This window comes from Protobothrops mucrosquamatus, unplaced genomic scaffold (assembly GCF_001527695.2).
Source record: "Protobothrops mucrosquamatus isolate PMUCROS unplaced genomic scaffold, P.Mucros_1.0 scaffold1019, whole genome shotgun sequence".
NCBI lineage: Eukaryota > Metazoa > Chordata > Lepidosauria > Squamata > Viperidae > Protobothrops > Protobothrops mucrosquamatus.
Genome location: NW_015387255.1, coordinates 126,781 through 140,133, shown reverse-complemented (window position 1 = coordinate 140,133; position 13,353 = coordinate 126,781). Strand labels below are relative to the sequence as shown.

The following is a 13,353-nucleotide window of genomic DNA, read 5'->3' as shown; positions in this document are numbered from 1 at the left end:
ATGAGCTACACAGAATGCTGCACCTCAGCAGTAGAACGTGCAACCTACATAGAAAAGATTCTGGATTCAATTCCTAGCATTTCCAATTATGCCAAGAAAAACTTGTTTTCAAAAATCTGGGAGATCCACAGCTAATCTAGTAATATGGTGAAACCTCAGTACAAGATAGCACGGGTATCGTGTGACATGTCTTGGGACTTTTTTTGCATTGCCAGAGCTGGGGGTGGGTGTGGCCTCTATGACGCAACCGGCCTGTGGGCCGGCAGTTTGACACTCCTGCCTTAAGGCATAGCTGTTTCATTTCTGATTTGGATTCAACTATCATTGAAAGCATGCACTGAGGAGTGTAAGGAAAAGTTAAGCTCACTGTAAATATGACGACAAAAGCTAAAATTTTGAGTGGAATACTATTCTCTTGAATTACATAACTAGTACATGGAATCTGACAACCGGTTGGTGCAAATGCGTTCCCCTTGCCTTTTCTATGACCAAAAAATATTTCCAATGCTGCTGATACTGATTGCATTTGCCACATTTGGGTAGACTTTGTATGGACAAGTCCAATGGGACTCATTTTTACAAAATGCAACAAGTCATAAAAGATATATCAGAAATTAATACATGTGCACTTGAATAACATTCACATTAGATAAGTATGTGTAGAAATGTAACTGCTGTTATAGATGTTTTTATTTTTTTTTCACTTTTAAAGAACTTTGTGTGTTAGAATGTGTTATAATTATCTTTGTATTTTCTTTTTTCTTTTTGTTATTTTATAAAGCACATTTTTAAAAAGCTCACACTTTACATGGTAAGTTTTCCCTTCTTGGCTTCATTGAAGAGAGAAATGGCACTGGTCTTACCAAACCGAGCACCGGGCTTACGCAGCGCCAACCCCACGATGGCCAATAAGCAGAAGAAAAAGTGAGCAGTGTTGTGATTACTTGCCAACAGCAGAGCTTCACTTCTGAACAGAGACAATGTAGGCAATCAAAGGAAGTATTATTTTGAAGTGCAGAATGAGGTCATGGCCTCCCCTTTCTGCTGGAAACAGGCTGAAGGATTCTATATGCTTTAAAACAGGAGTAGGCAACCTTGGCTCTTTTATGACTCGTGGACTTCAACTCTGAGAATTCCTGAGCCAGCCATGCTGGCTCATGATTTCTGGAAGTTGAAGTCCACGAGTCATAAAAGAGCCAAGGTTGACTACTCCTGGCTTTAGAAGCTTGAGTGAACAGATTTCTAGCACAAGCAAATAGACTGCAGCCCAGCCATCAAGAATTGGCCTTAGCTCTGCCTTAGCTTCGCCTAGACCAGGGGTAGGCAACCTCGGCTCTTTTATGACTCATGGACTTCAACTCCCAGAATTCCTGAGTCAGCATAGCTGACTCAGGAATTCTGGGAGTTGAAGTCCATGAGTCATAAAAGAGCCGAGGTTGCCTACCCCTGGCCTAGACTACCGGGGCTCTGCAAAGATCTGAACTCGAGGGATAACATGCGATTCAGAACGTGTGAGAATGCATGTAACCTATTAGGAACACTTTAAAGCAACCCATTTTCCTGGGCTTGCACAGCTGTCCCACGCAACTGGCATGTGATCCTAGGAAAAGAAAAGATAACATTTGGCTTCACGTGTTCTCCAAGAGGTGCTATATGTATGCACCAGTCATACTTGCCAAGTCACATTTTGCTCTTCAGATCTGGACTGCTGCACAGGTCTATCCTAGAACATGAGAAACCTCCGCGTATTCATTCCAAACGCCCAAGTATTTCAGCCACACGTGTGTGTTTTTTTTAACCCCCTTTATTTTCTAGGCGATTCAAGACAATAGACAGCCTCATTTCACAATAACTTATATAAATAAAAAAGGAGCAAACGACATCTTAATATTTTAAAATATATTGAAGTTAAAAAAAAAAAAAGACAACGAAAAGAAAGACTCAAGGTCAGGAGAGGGGGGGCCTGTACACAGCAAAATAGCACCATCTAGGGAACCAACACAGCTCCCACAGAAACAAGGTTGGGGGAGAAAGCAGCTGAGCTGCACAGAAACCAGATCAGCATTAATAACTTAATTGTTTCTTAATTAAAAAAAAAAGTTACATAGAAAAGGGCAAGGAATGAGGGCCCAAGCTATCTAACCCAGATACACAGTAGCTCTGAGGTTCTTGTTCCTTCAACTGGATTTGGGAGAAAGGAAAGGGGAGCCATTTGATGAAATACAATAAAAGTGAACGTACGCACATTAAGATGCTTGTTCAAGAGGGGGGTCTTCTTGTCAAGCACCCACACCCCCTAGACCAGGGGTAGGCAACCTTGGCTCTTTTATGACTCGTGGACTTCAACTCCCAGAATTCCTGAGCCAGCTGTGCTGGCTCAGGAATTCTGGGAGTTGAAGTCCACGAGTCATAAAAGAGCCAAGGTTGCCTACCCTTGCCCCTAGACATCAGTTTGGAAACACCCCCCCCCAGCAGCCACATGCTTGAAAGAAATGGATGGAAGGCCCACTTCACTCCTCTTTCCCAATGGAGGGGAGTCCTGGTTTTGGCAAAAATCTCACATGCTTTTTTTAAGTGTCAAGAGGTGGAAGGGCTTCGGTAATTTGCTAAGGCAAGCACTGCACTGCCATTGAGGTAAAGAGGGCAAGTTTGGATAGATACAAGGATGGGAAATGCTCCCCCCCCCCCGACAAGGGCATCGTTAATTAGCACCACACCTTCCAGCCTGCAAAAGGGAGGTCAGGGCTAGAGAGTGTTTTGCTGGTGCAATCTGTGAACTGGAATCACTTACCCTTCGAGGGAGATGCTCTCTGCTTAGCGTACCCTGGAACCCACAGCAATCCTTGGTTCCATTTTCTTCCACCTCGAGTCCACCAGGTTGCATAATGGATCAACAAGACAAAATTGGGACTCCCTCCCATTCGCACTGCTTTAACCAAAGGGATACTTACTTAATGTGCAAAGCCACACCCCCGAGTTGATCGATGCCATTCAACCGGACGAAGATGCCCACCACCACTTCCCACCATGCCCTCCTGCCCACCTTTTCTTTCCATTCTGTCTCTTTTTAAACAGGCAAGTCATCTGGTGCCCTGCTGAAGAAGTCCCATTTCCCTGCTTAAGAAGGGGCAGGGAGCTGGTATGGAAGACACGTTATGTTCTGGTGCAGGCCATGATTTGGTTTAGAAGAATCAAGCAGGATCCTACGGGCAAGTGCTGGGCCCTCAAAGCACCAGGCAGGAGCATGTGGCAGTGTCAACCCAGGAAGTCAAATGCCCTCATTCTTCCTCAAGATGCTCAGCCCTGACTGCCACAGGAGGATAAGCTGTCATAAAGAGAGTCACTGAGGGACTCCGAGTTCTCCAGGCCTGGCTGGCCCTCTGGACCCATATCCCTGGAACAGGCTTCTGTGCTGCCCTCTTCACCCACATCAGAAGCACTGGGGGTTCGGCTGCTGCTGGTGCTGAAGGCTGGGGAGGCCTGAGGTCCTTCTGAGGAAGCCCGTCTTCTCTCGACCACATTACAAGTTGAGCCCTGCAGAAGCAGAAAGAAGGAAGGTAGAACTGCTCCATACAAGAAAGCTGGAAGGCTGATCATCCTGCCTGGTTTTGCCTTATTTCTGTTTTTCACTTACTGAGAGCCACGTGAGGTGTGGCTAGATAGCAGGGATGAGGTCCACAACTGCATTTTGTACTTTCAACCCAAGGGGGAAAATTAACTCTTCATTTCCAGGTAATCCTCATTTAACAAATCACTCTTTCAGCAATCATTTTAACTTGAGCAAGTGGTGAACCAGTGGTACTTATGACACTGGCCTGCTCAGTGTCCTCACCGTCACATGATGGTGATCTAGGTGCTCAGCAACTGGTCCAGGTTTCCAACTATTGCAGTGTCCCAAAGTCCCATGCTCACAATTTGCGACCTTCTCTATTGGCTTCTCACAAGCAAAGTCAATGGCAAGGCTAGCAGGAAGTCAAAAGTGATCACGTGAGGTCCTTGTTTAACAACCCGCGGTGATTCACTTAACAATGGTAACCAGGAACTAGCAGCAAGGTTACATGACATGGCACTTTATGATTGCATTTTTTTTGAGATGGAAAATCTGATTCAAATTACCATAGTTAATTGAGGAAAAAACCCCCTCCTCTCTTCAGTTCCTGGAAAACCCAGAAACCCAGCAGCCAAAACAGCCGAATTGTTTACATATTATATTACGATTAGATTGTTATCCCACATTTTTATATATAACCCATGGTTGGTAACATACTTAACATTCATTTATGGATTTTATATCCTGTTTGCATGTTAAAGAACCTCATCTTGTTGTGAACCTGCTCCTTCTTCTGCACTAAAAGCTGAAAGTGGAGCCAGAGCTTTGGGACAAAGAGGAAGGAGATGCTGTTGGTAAATGTTTCCCACAGCATCACCCACTGCATGATTTTGCAAAGATGTCTTAGCACGACTAGAACCACTCAGGAAAACAAAGCTTTCTGTGAGATACTTAATATAACAACAAGTCTGTCAGTTCTGGTTACCATCTCCATACACCCTCGTGGATAACATCAAAAGCTACTACAGTTGACTCTTACAAAGGCTGTCTGAAATCTCTCTGGGCCTTTGGCAGTGTGGCATCTGTCTGCCTGCTGCCTTCCTTCTTCCCTCAAACTCATCCCCTGACCCCTACCATTGCAGAACCATGGAGCTCTTCCAGCCTGTCAGGAGAGCAGAGAAAGGGATCCATGCCCGCTGATGCTTTGGCATTAGGGAAAGTCCAATTCTTGCCATGTTGGATACGCCGGGGATTGCTGGCTTCGCTGCAGAGATCTGTGTAAGAAAGACCAGCAAAGTCATTCACATCTACTTTGGGACAACACAACAGAAACAATGAGAGTCTGGGTCAGGGGTGAACGTTTTGCATCTTCCTTTTAAATGCTGAAAGAACTACATTTTTAAAGCATTAGGTTTAATATTTTATCATTTGATCCGCATCAGAACAGGATTCCAAACATTTCTGCTGAAATAACCTGCAGCAAATATTCAGAAAGTAGGGAGAACATTCTGATTTTCCTATCCGGGACAGAACAACTTAAGAGTCTTCCTTCTGGTTTTTCGTACCACTTCAGTATCTTAAAACAGTGGCCCCCAACCTTTTGCGCACCAGGGACTGGTTCTGTGGGAAGGTTTTTCCGCAGGCCGGAGGGGTGCGTGGTTTCGCGTGCTGCCTGCATCCTGTGGATGGGGCTTCACTTGTTTGCGTGGCCCGGTTTCCATCATGCTGGGGACCGGTGCCAGTCCACGGACCGAGGGTTGGGGACCCTGTCTTAAAATACACAAATCAACAATTGCCCGATTCTTTTCATTGCATATGACTATTTGGCTTTCTAGGTTCCATGCATGGAAAATTGTCTCACAGAAGAAAAACTATGGATTCTTCTAAGTCAGAATTGTAATCTGTACCCCTCTGACCAACTTATAACCCTGATCTTAAAACTAGCCCAGGTTAAGAGCTTAAGCCAAAAGGTCCCTTTAAGTACTGACGAACAGTATAATGAGATCAGTTGATCTCCACTGATAAAGGCCCAACATTAGCAAAGCGTCTGCTTGTGGAATACGTGTGCGCATATGTACGGTTTCAGAAAAGACCTCCAACGTAGAGGACAACACGTAGCTTCTTTGGTTAGAGCTCTTTCAAATGGTACAAACCTTGCAGGTAGCCTCTGCGATCATGGCGGTTGAGGGCTGGCTCTGCACTGGTTAAGATGCCATGGAAAGCTGGCATGCTTTGGTGCTTGCTAGGCCCCATCAAGTCCTCTGTGCTTGGCACCTCCCTTTCCAGCGTTCGGGCTTTGCGGGGCACTCTGGTGACAGGTGGGGGACCTCTAGGTGGGAGAGGTCCTGCTGGTGGAGGATCCAATCGAGGTCTCAGTTTCGGGACACTCTTGCAGGGCATCCCACTGCAGTAGTCAGGAGGGGGGAATGTGCCAATACCACTATCCAGAGTCCGTGTCAAGGAGCTACATACTGTGGACATAACCGGACATAAGCAAAAATCTATGAGGAGAGATGAAGCCAAAGTCCACACCTCCTCCAGAAATCCATCTCATGACCTACTTAACATTTGGGGCCATTATATGAGGGAGTGGATAGCATGTACTGTAACTCTCCAAATATTGTTGAACTCCAGGTTTCACGGCCAATGGCCAGAGATGATAGGAGTTGGAATTTAAGTTTAGGAAAGCCATACTTTTAATTCCATAAAATACACCTGCCTGGAGAAAAAAACTCCTAGAATTCTTATTTATCTTCAAACCAAGCTCCCTCAGAGCAGCAGTCTCCAACCTTTCCAGCTCTGCGGACCGGCAGTGGTGGTGGCAGAGGTGGGGAAGGGGATGGACTCGCGACCCAGGGGTTGGGGACCACTGCTTTAGAGGAAAAGCAAAACAAGAAAACAGGGAGATGTAATTCAATGGTCAGACACCTTTTAAGACGGGGCATTTGCCATGTGATTTTCCACAATAAAAAAAATAAACATCATTTTAAAAATTAAGCTATAAAAAATCCCAAATAATGAATGAGCCACCATCTGCTCCCTGAGATATGGGAAATTTTTGATTTTTTTTTTTAAAATATATTTCAGCAGCCCACAATGTAGGTGAGTTGCAAGTGCTATAATTGTGGACAAATGTTGCTGATCTAAAACATGTTATTCTGCCCTCACTGCCTTTTCCAAAGTTCAGTGGAGCACTTTCTTCTGTCCTCTTTCCACTACTAGGAAGAAAATCCAGGAAACGGGACTTCCAACCATATTAACATAAATACCTCATTTTCTTCCACACCTATGCTCTCTGAAAAATGAGTTGTCAGCAAGCATTATCTAATTATTCTTTTTATATTCAATGTCTAATGTTCTGTCAACATCTGGTTGTTCTAAACTTCTGACTCCCAGAATTCTCTGATATCGTTGGTATTGATCACACTGATGGAAAATTATGGGAATTGTTAATTCAGTTCAAAGAGTATGAAGTGGCAGAGGCTGCGTTACATAGTAAAAAAAAATCCACCCCCCTTTTTATAATCTGATAATTGGAACAAAGCCACCAGACTCCACTACAGAGAGGATATGCATTTCTTCTCTAGGAAGCAATTCTCTGTGGTAGTAATTTCCTGTGTAAACCTGGAGTACAATTCATGGAAGCTCGTGTGGAATCATGGGAATATTGTTGACAGGACCTCATTCTCCTTATGGAAGAAATCTGATTTTTTTTTTTTTTACCGCATTTCAACAGTACTGGCTCCCAAATGACTAGGGAGACCATTCTATGCTTGCTGCTAAGTTAAAACAACAGCTCTTTGGTCAACCCCTCAGCCTAAGCCTTCAGTTTTCCTTAGAGCTCACCGGCAAAGTGCTGGGAGGTTACCAGTTCAGCCAAGCTGTCATCAGATGGCAGCTCTTCCCGCAAGGCAGCTTCGTGAAGCTACAGGGGAGACAGAGGAGACAAGAGTGAGTCCTTCAGCAGCTGAGGCATGGATGAGGGGTTTCAGGCTGCTCCCTCCCACCACAGAGAGCTCACCTTGTCTGGAGCCTCCGGACAGGCATGGAGGTGCCCAACAATGCCATTGCGTGGCGGCCGGATAAGGCGGGGATCTTTGGCATCACGCAGGCCTCTTTGCAGGCCCTGTAGCTCATTCTTCTGCTCCAGATGAGTCTCACATGGTGCCTCTTTCCCATCCACCCTGCAGTGCAGTGGAGGTCAGTACCCCAAAGCTTCTCTTTCTTTCCATCCTTACCCGTTTTGCAAGATCTGCAGGTTAGAACTACAAATCTCGTAGGAAGAGACTTGGGACCCTCTCTCAATACCATCGCAGGAGTAGGCGAGCGGATGTCCTTCATACTGTCTTCAACCACAACTTCCACAAGCCCCACCCACTGTCCTTGCTGGCTTGGATTGGCGAGAAGTAAAATGGCAAAAACATCTAGAGGACGTGCCTACTTTCAGGACATGGGTTGCAGAGCTTAAGATGGAACTCCTCAAGTCCAGTTCTCATCCCTCAGAGCCAAAAATCAGAATCGTTTTCAGGCTCCTGGATTTTAACTCTGGGCACACCATAACTTGTCCCAGATATTCAGAATCTGGGACCCCATTAGCAACCTTGAGGGTGATAAAACTATTTAAAAACAAAAGGAGAGGGGGGGGGACATTTTAGCTCCTCGGGAATGTGAAAAAAGCTTGGAAGCAAATGGGCGGCATTTGGTGAAGTTTTAAAGATTAAAAAACAGGGGAAGGGGGAAGTCCCTCTAAAAAGAGTCTCAATCTGTACAGCTGTTCATTCGCTCTTACCACCTCACTGGCTCTACTCTTGATCCCAACCAGAAATCCTCAGTTTTATGCAACTCTAGATCCCAGAGTTTGTGAAACAAAGGGCTGATCCTAGCTTAAGTAGGGTCCCTCTTAGGGTGAGATCAGCCTTCACCAATGTGCTTTTAAGCCCTTCCAGACAGATACCCTCTGATCTGCTCTCTCTGCTCTGACCTACCTATTGAGCAGCTGCTGCATGAAGTTCTCTGCAGTCACCTCCTGGTACATGAGGGTGAGCTGGCTGTGTCCGGCGTCACAGGTGTGGGACCGAGGCTTGTCCAAGGCCAGCCCATTGATGTAGGCCTTCTCTTCCTCCAGGGCTTTGCGCAGGTCCTCTGCCTTCTCCATGAGCTTGGAAATGTTCAAGCTTTCGGACTCCAGCTTGCGTGAGACGGCTTTGCTCTCCTTGGCTTTGGGAGTCTCCGGCCTCCGGCTGAGGGCCGGCAGCTTGCTCTTACGCAGGCCAAACCAACTGGCAAGACCGCTCGAATTCTTCTGCTTGGTCTCTCCTGCAGCCGGCCCACCTTTGTGCCTTCGCAAGACATTCTCTTCAATGCCTTTCATCACCTTTTCTTCAATACTGGCGGGAGGCCCAGCTTTGCCCTTGGCCTGGTCCGGGCCAGAGGGGTTTTTGCGCCCAAAACTGCTGGATGCCTTGGCTGAGGGCAGGCACGGCTTGGGTTCTGGAGCAGGGGGTTTGGTTGGGGACTTGGAAGGTAACTTAGTCGGGCTCCCGTGGGGACTCTTGGCATTCTTTCCAGGGGGCAGGGGTTTGGAGGGATTTCGGTTCGCTGGCGTTCCTAGGGAGCGATTCCTAGAGCCCTGGTGCTCAGAATCATTGCCGCGGGAACCAACAGAATGGGAAGAGTAGCAACGAGGGGTTGATTCATTCCCATGGCAAGGCTCAGGGTGCTTGAGGCTGCTGCTCCCAGAGCCCAGCCTGGGGTGGGCGTCGGGAAAGCTTTCCCCACGCTCACCTGGCCGGGTGGGGGCTCTCCCCTTCTCAAAGCCCAGTCCCTCTTTCCCCTCCGCCCCCTTTAACCTCCCGAGCACCGTCAGTCGCTCTTTGAAGGGCATGCTGGCTGCCACCTCGAGCGTCCGCTTGGCAGAGCTGCTGGCGCCTCTCTTGGAGTTGTCGGGGTTCCTGCGGGCCGGAGGCGGCGAGCGCCTGTTCTCTGGGCCCGACTTTTCTCGGTTGCCGGCAGGGCAGGGCTCCAGCGAGACCTCGCCAGGCGGCACTGCCCGAAGAGGAGCCAAGCGGCAGGAAGGCAGGAGTGCCTCAGGTGCATCCAGTTTTGCATCGCGGGATGAGGGGGACCGAGAGCTCATGGCGGTGCTGAGGGTCAGCTCTAAGATGTTCTCGTACTCGTGGGGTTTGTGGTACCCAAAAGGGTCTGGTAACGTGGGAGCGATCGGGGGGGACTCTGGAATAAGGGGCCGGCCAGCCTTGGGGGAGGGATGTCCTCCTCCGATGCCAGAGTCCGCGGGGAAAGGGCTGTCGGGGGAGCCCTTGCAGCTAGGCGTCGGGGAGTGGTACACCTCGTAGGTGTTACTGCGGCAGGGGATTTTGGAGCTGCGGGTCAGCTGCGGGCTGAGGCGCAGGGCAGCAGGGCTAGGGGGCGGTGGCATTTTCAGCAATTTGAGCACCTTGGAGGGGGAGGGGATCGGGAGTCCTTGCCGAGACTTATCTTTCTCTTCGCTGGATGCAAGGACGCTCAGGTAGGCTGGCTCCCTGCAGGGAGAGGGAGGCCCCAAAGCCTCTAGGCAACTCACAGCCTGGATGTGCTTGTAGCTCCTGGCCTGCCCTTCAGGGTTTCCCATCAAGCAGGGTCCACTGGGCTCCCCATTGAGCAGGGCACTGTCGCCAGCCTCCCGAAGGACATGCTGCAGGTACGTCTCCACCTCACCTAATTCTAGCTTGTGTTCAGCCAGTGCACTCAGCAACACCTGCCCCGGGTGTCCTTTCTCTGGAGGATCAGGTTCCCCGGCCTCATCTGAGGAGGAGGACGAGCTGCCCTCACTTTTCAGTGGAGGCTGCCCAGGCACCCCTTCACCCTGAGCCAGCAGCAGACACGGCCAAGCTTCGGCCGCCACTCCCTCTGGAGAGCTCAGCTGCCCAGGGTCCCTCCAAGGGGAAGGAAAGGCAAGCAGTGGGTCCATCTCTTCCAGGGAACGAAGCACTTCCAGGATTTGGGCCTTCTTTCGCAGGAAAGGGGAGAGAGCTTCCAGAGATTGGGGATTAGATCCAGGGATTTCCAGACAATGCTCCTCAGAGATGACCTGGAATGCAACCAAGACATACAAAAAATGTAACAAGGCCAGCTTTTGATTTCCACTTCTGCCCTTTTGACCACAACGTCCCCATCTGTTATTTGTGTCCCCAGATTTATTTACAACCAGATCAAATGATTTATTCTGCTCTTCCAGTCTAATGTCGTCTCCTACAATGGACAAAAGTTCCCCAGAAGTAGCGGAGAAAGAATTTTTCCATCACCTTCTGCTCAGTATTATTTTTAAATGGCAACATAATGGACTGAAGCTAAAATGTACAGGAAAAGCAGGAGTTCCATCTCCTTCTCTCCATGTAAGTTTTGCGTTCAATTCAGGCTGTGGTGATTAAAGTTTGCTAAAGTATGCATTGAATGGATGCTGCCAAAGAGAAAATATGCTGAGGGCTGAACTAGAAGATTTTGACTTTAGCCAGTCCTATGAATTTAAGGCACTTACCTCCTATCACAATCCTGCACCTTCTATATATAGCATACCTACTTGTACTTATTTATTTAATCAGTTTTAATTGCCACCCATCTCAACGAGTGAGTTTCATTTTTTTAAACAAAATCAAAAATAAAATTTATTTATTTATTTGATTTTTTTTGATATTTATCAAAATCTATCGCCTCTCATCTCAGCAAACCATTTCTTCGGCGTCTCTCAATTCAGAAACATACAATTAAAATCGTAACAACAATTTAAAACCACAAAAAACAACAACAGGAGAAACCATTTCCTGTTTGGTGGGTGGGTGATTTCAACCAACAATACGAAAATTAAAATACACAGCCCTGAGGAAAGTATCAAACTGTCATCCACTAACACGGCCAAGAGATGGGATCTTTCATACATTTGGGGCCCCAGCAAGAACCAGGCCTTTAGTACCTTATGAAAAAGGCCAGCAATGTCAGAGCCATCCTAATCTCTGAATACATGGAGAAAAAGAACCGAAGCATGCCTGCCCTGTCCAAATAGACCAGACGGGTAGGAATAACTGGGAGAGACAGTCTCTGAGGTAACTCAGTCCTAAGCTTTAAAGGTGACAACCAGCATACCTTGACTTGCACCCAGAAGCACACTGCAGTCAATACAGCTCACAAAACAGAGGTCTTCCAACTTGGCCCTTTTATGACTTGTGGACTTCAACTCCCAGAATTCCTCAGCCAGCATGGCTGGCTGAGGAATTCTGGGAATTGAAGTCCACAAGTCATAAAAGGGCCAAGTTGGAAGACCTCTGCTCTACAAGCACCGTTGACTGCTTGCACTGCCACGTTCTGTACCAGTTGAAGCGTCTGAAAGTTCTTTAAAGACAGCCTCATGTAGAATGCATTGCGGTAGTCCAAACAGGAGATCACAAGGGCAAGAATAACAGTGAGCAGGGCCTTCCAGTCCAGGAATAGGCACAACTGGCATGCAACCCAGAAGTGTACAAAGACCCCCCTAGGCACAGCTGCTGCTTCCATTCAAGCAAGAGCCACGAGACCAGGAAGATGCCTCTCTGCAGTCTCCCTATTTGAATCAGGGAAGTTAGTGGATGTTTTCTTCTACTGGGGTGCCCCCCTTTTCTTTCTATTTGTGCTTGTTATTTCATAACTTTTGTTTTCAATTCATTACGCTGCCCAAGATGGGTGTCCTTAGAAACATGTGTCAATCAATCGAGCAAACAAATCTGCCTGACCCAACTTTTGAAACCAGTTTTGAAGGAACAATCCCACCTCTGCTTCCCTACATACAATGCAACAGTTCTCCGTTGGTAACTCTGATCTTCCTCTTTTTTTCCCCCCCTTGGGAAAGAAAATCACCCCCAAATGGTTTGAGAGGCAGAGTCATGAAGCTCAGCATAAGATGATGTCTACTACATCAACAGTCTATGCTGTGCAGCACTGCATCAATTCATGGCTCTGGGCCCCATTCCAAAAAACGTACAACTCTCCCTTTCTTAAACTATCAACAACGCATTATGCATAGGAAAGCTGCACAACTGGCCCAACAATGCAGCAGTAGCATCAGCAGGTCTGTGCCTGCAGGTGGCAATCCAAAAATGAATGGGCAATGAAAGCATTACAGAACATACCTCTCTCTGCAAGAGGCACCGTCCCAGGGGAAATGAAACCGGGAGCTTCTCTACTGTGCCTGGCTGGGAGATTGGGGTCGGACTGGAGAGCAAGGAAGCTGGATGGGTTGGAGTCTGAAGAGACAATTAACAGAATGAATGGCTCAAGCAGACCTCTTGCAGAGAGCAAACGCCCTGAACGGCAGCACCTCCACACAGATGCATGCAATGCACTTCTAGTAACTCCGCACTGCTTGGAAAAACATGTGAACCCAGCAGCCCCACTGATAAAGCACTCCTGCTTTTATCCAAGGTCTATTAACATTGAGATACCCCCCCCAAGTGACTGTAATTGCTCAGTAACCTGTGACTAACCAGATTTTGGCTTCACATACTAAATAAAGCAGTGGTTCTCAATCTTTTTAATGCCGCGACCCCAACCGGTCGTAAGTCGAGGACTAAACCGGTCATAAGTCGAGGACTAAACCGGTCGTAAGTCGAGGACTACCCAACCGGTCGTAAGTCGAGGACTTTCCCTGCCCGGGAGCGCCGTGCATGCGTGGTTCCGCCCCCTGCGCCGGCCGAGGCGTAGCTGGCAAGCGGCAGAGACGGAGCAGGCCGACCACCAGCTGGCCCAGCCCAAGGGAGGTAAGGCACCCGCCGGAAAAG

The 13,353-nt window shown here is 47.8% G+C and overlaps 1 protein-coding gene across 1 annotated transcript in view; it reads right to left on the bottom strand.

Annotated features, from left to right (window-relative positions):
- Positions 1–3,263: 3,263 nt before the first annotated feature.
- Positions 3,264–13,353, bottom strand: part of NCKAP5L (NCK associated protein 5 like) — a 14,272-nt gene continuing 4,182 nt past the window's right edge. The window contains exons 5-11 of the mRNA XM_015819926.1: positions 12,706–12,819; positions 8,536–10,637; positions 7,572–7,734; positions 7,397–7,475; positions 5,704–6,021; positions 4,685–4,824; positions 3,264–3,534 (exon numbers count right to left, since the gene is read on the bottom strand). Coding sequence (XP_015675412.1) covers positions 3,298–3,534; positions 4,685–4,824; positions 5,704–6,021; positions 7,397–7,475; positions 7,572–7,734; positions 8,536–10,637; positions 12,706–12,819 — 3,153 coding nt within the window. The 3' untranslated portion in view covers positions 3,264–3,297. The remainder of the gene's footprint in view (positions 3,535–4,684; positions 4,825–5,703; positions 6,022–7,396; positions 7,476–7,571; positions 7,735–8,535; positions 10,638–12,705; positions 12,820–13,353) is intronic.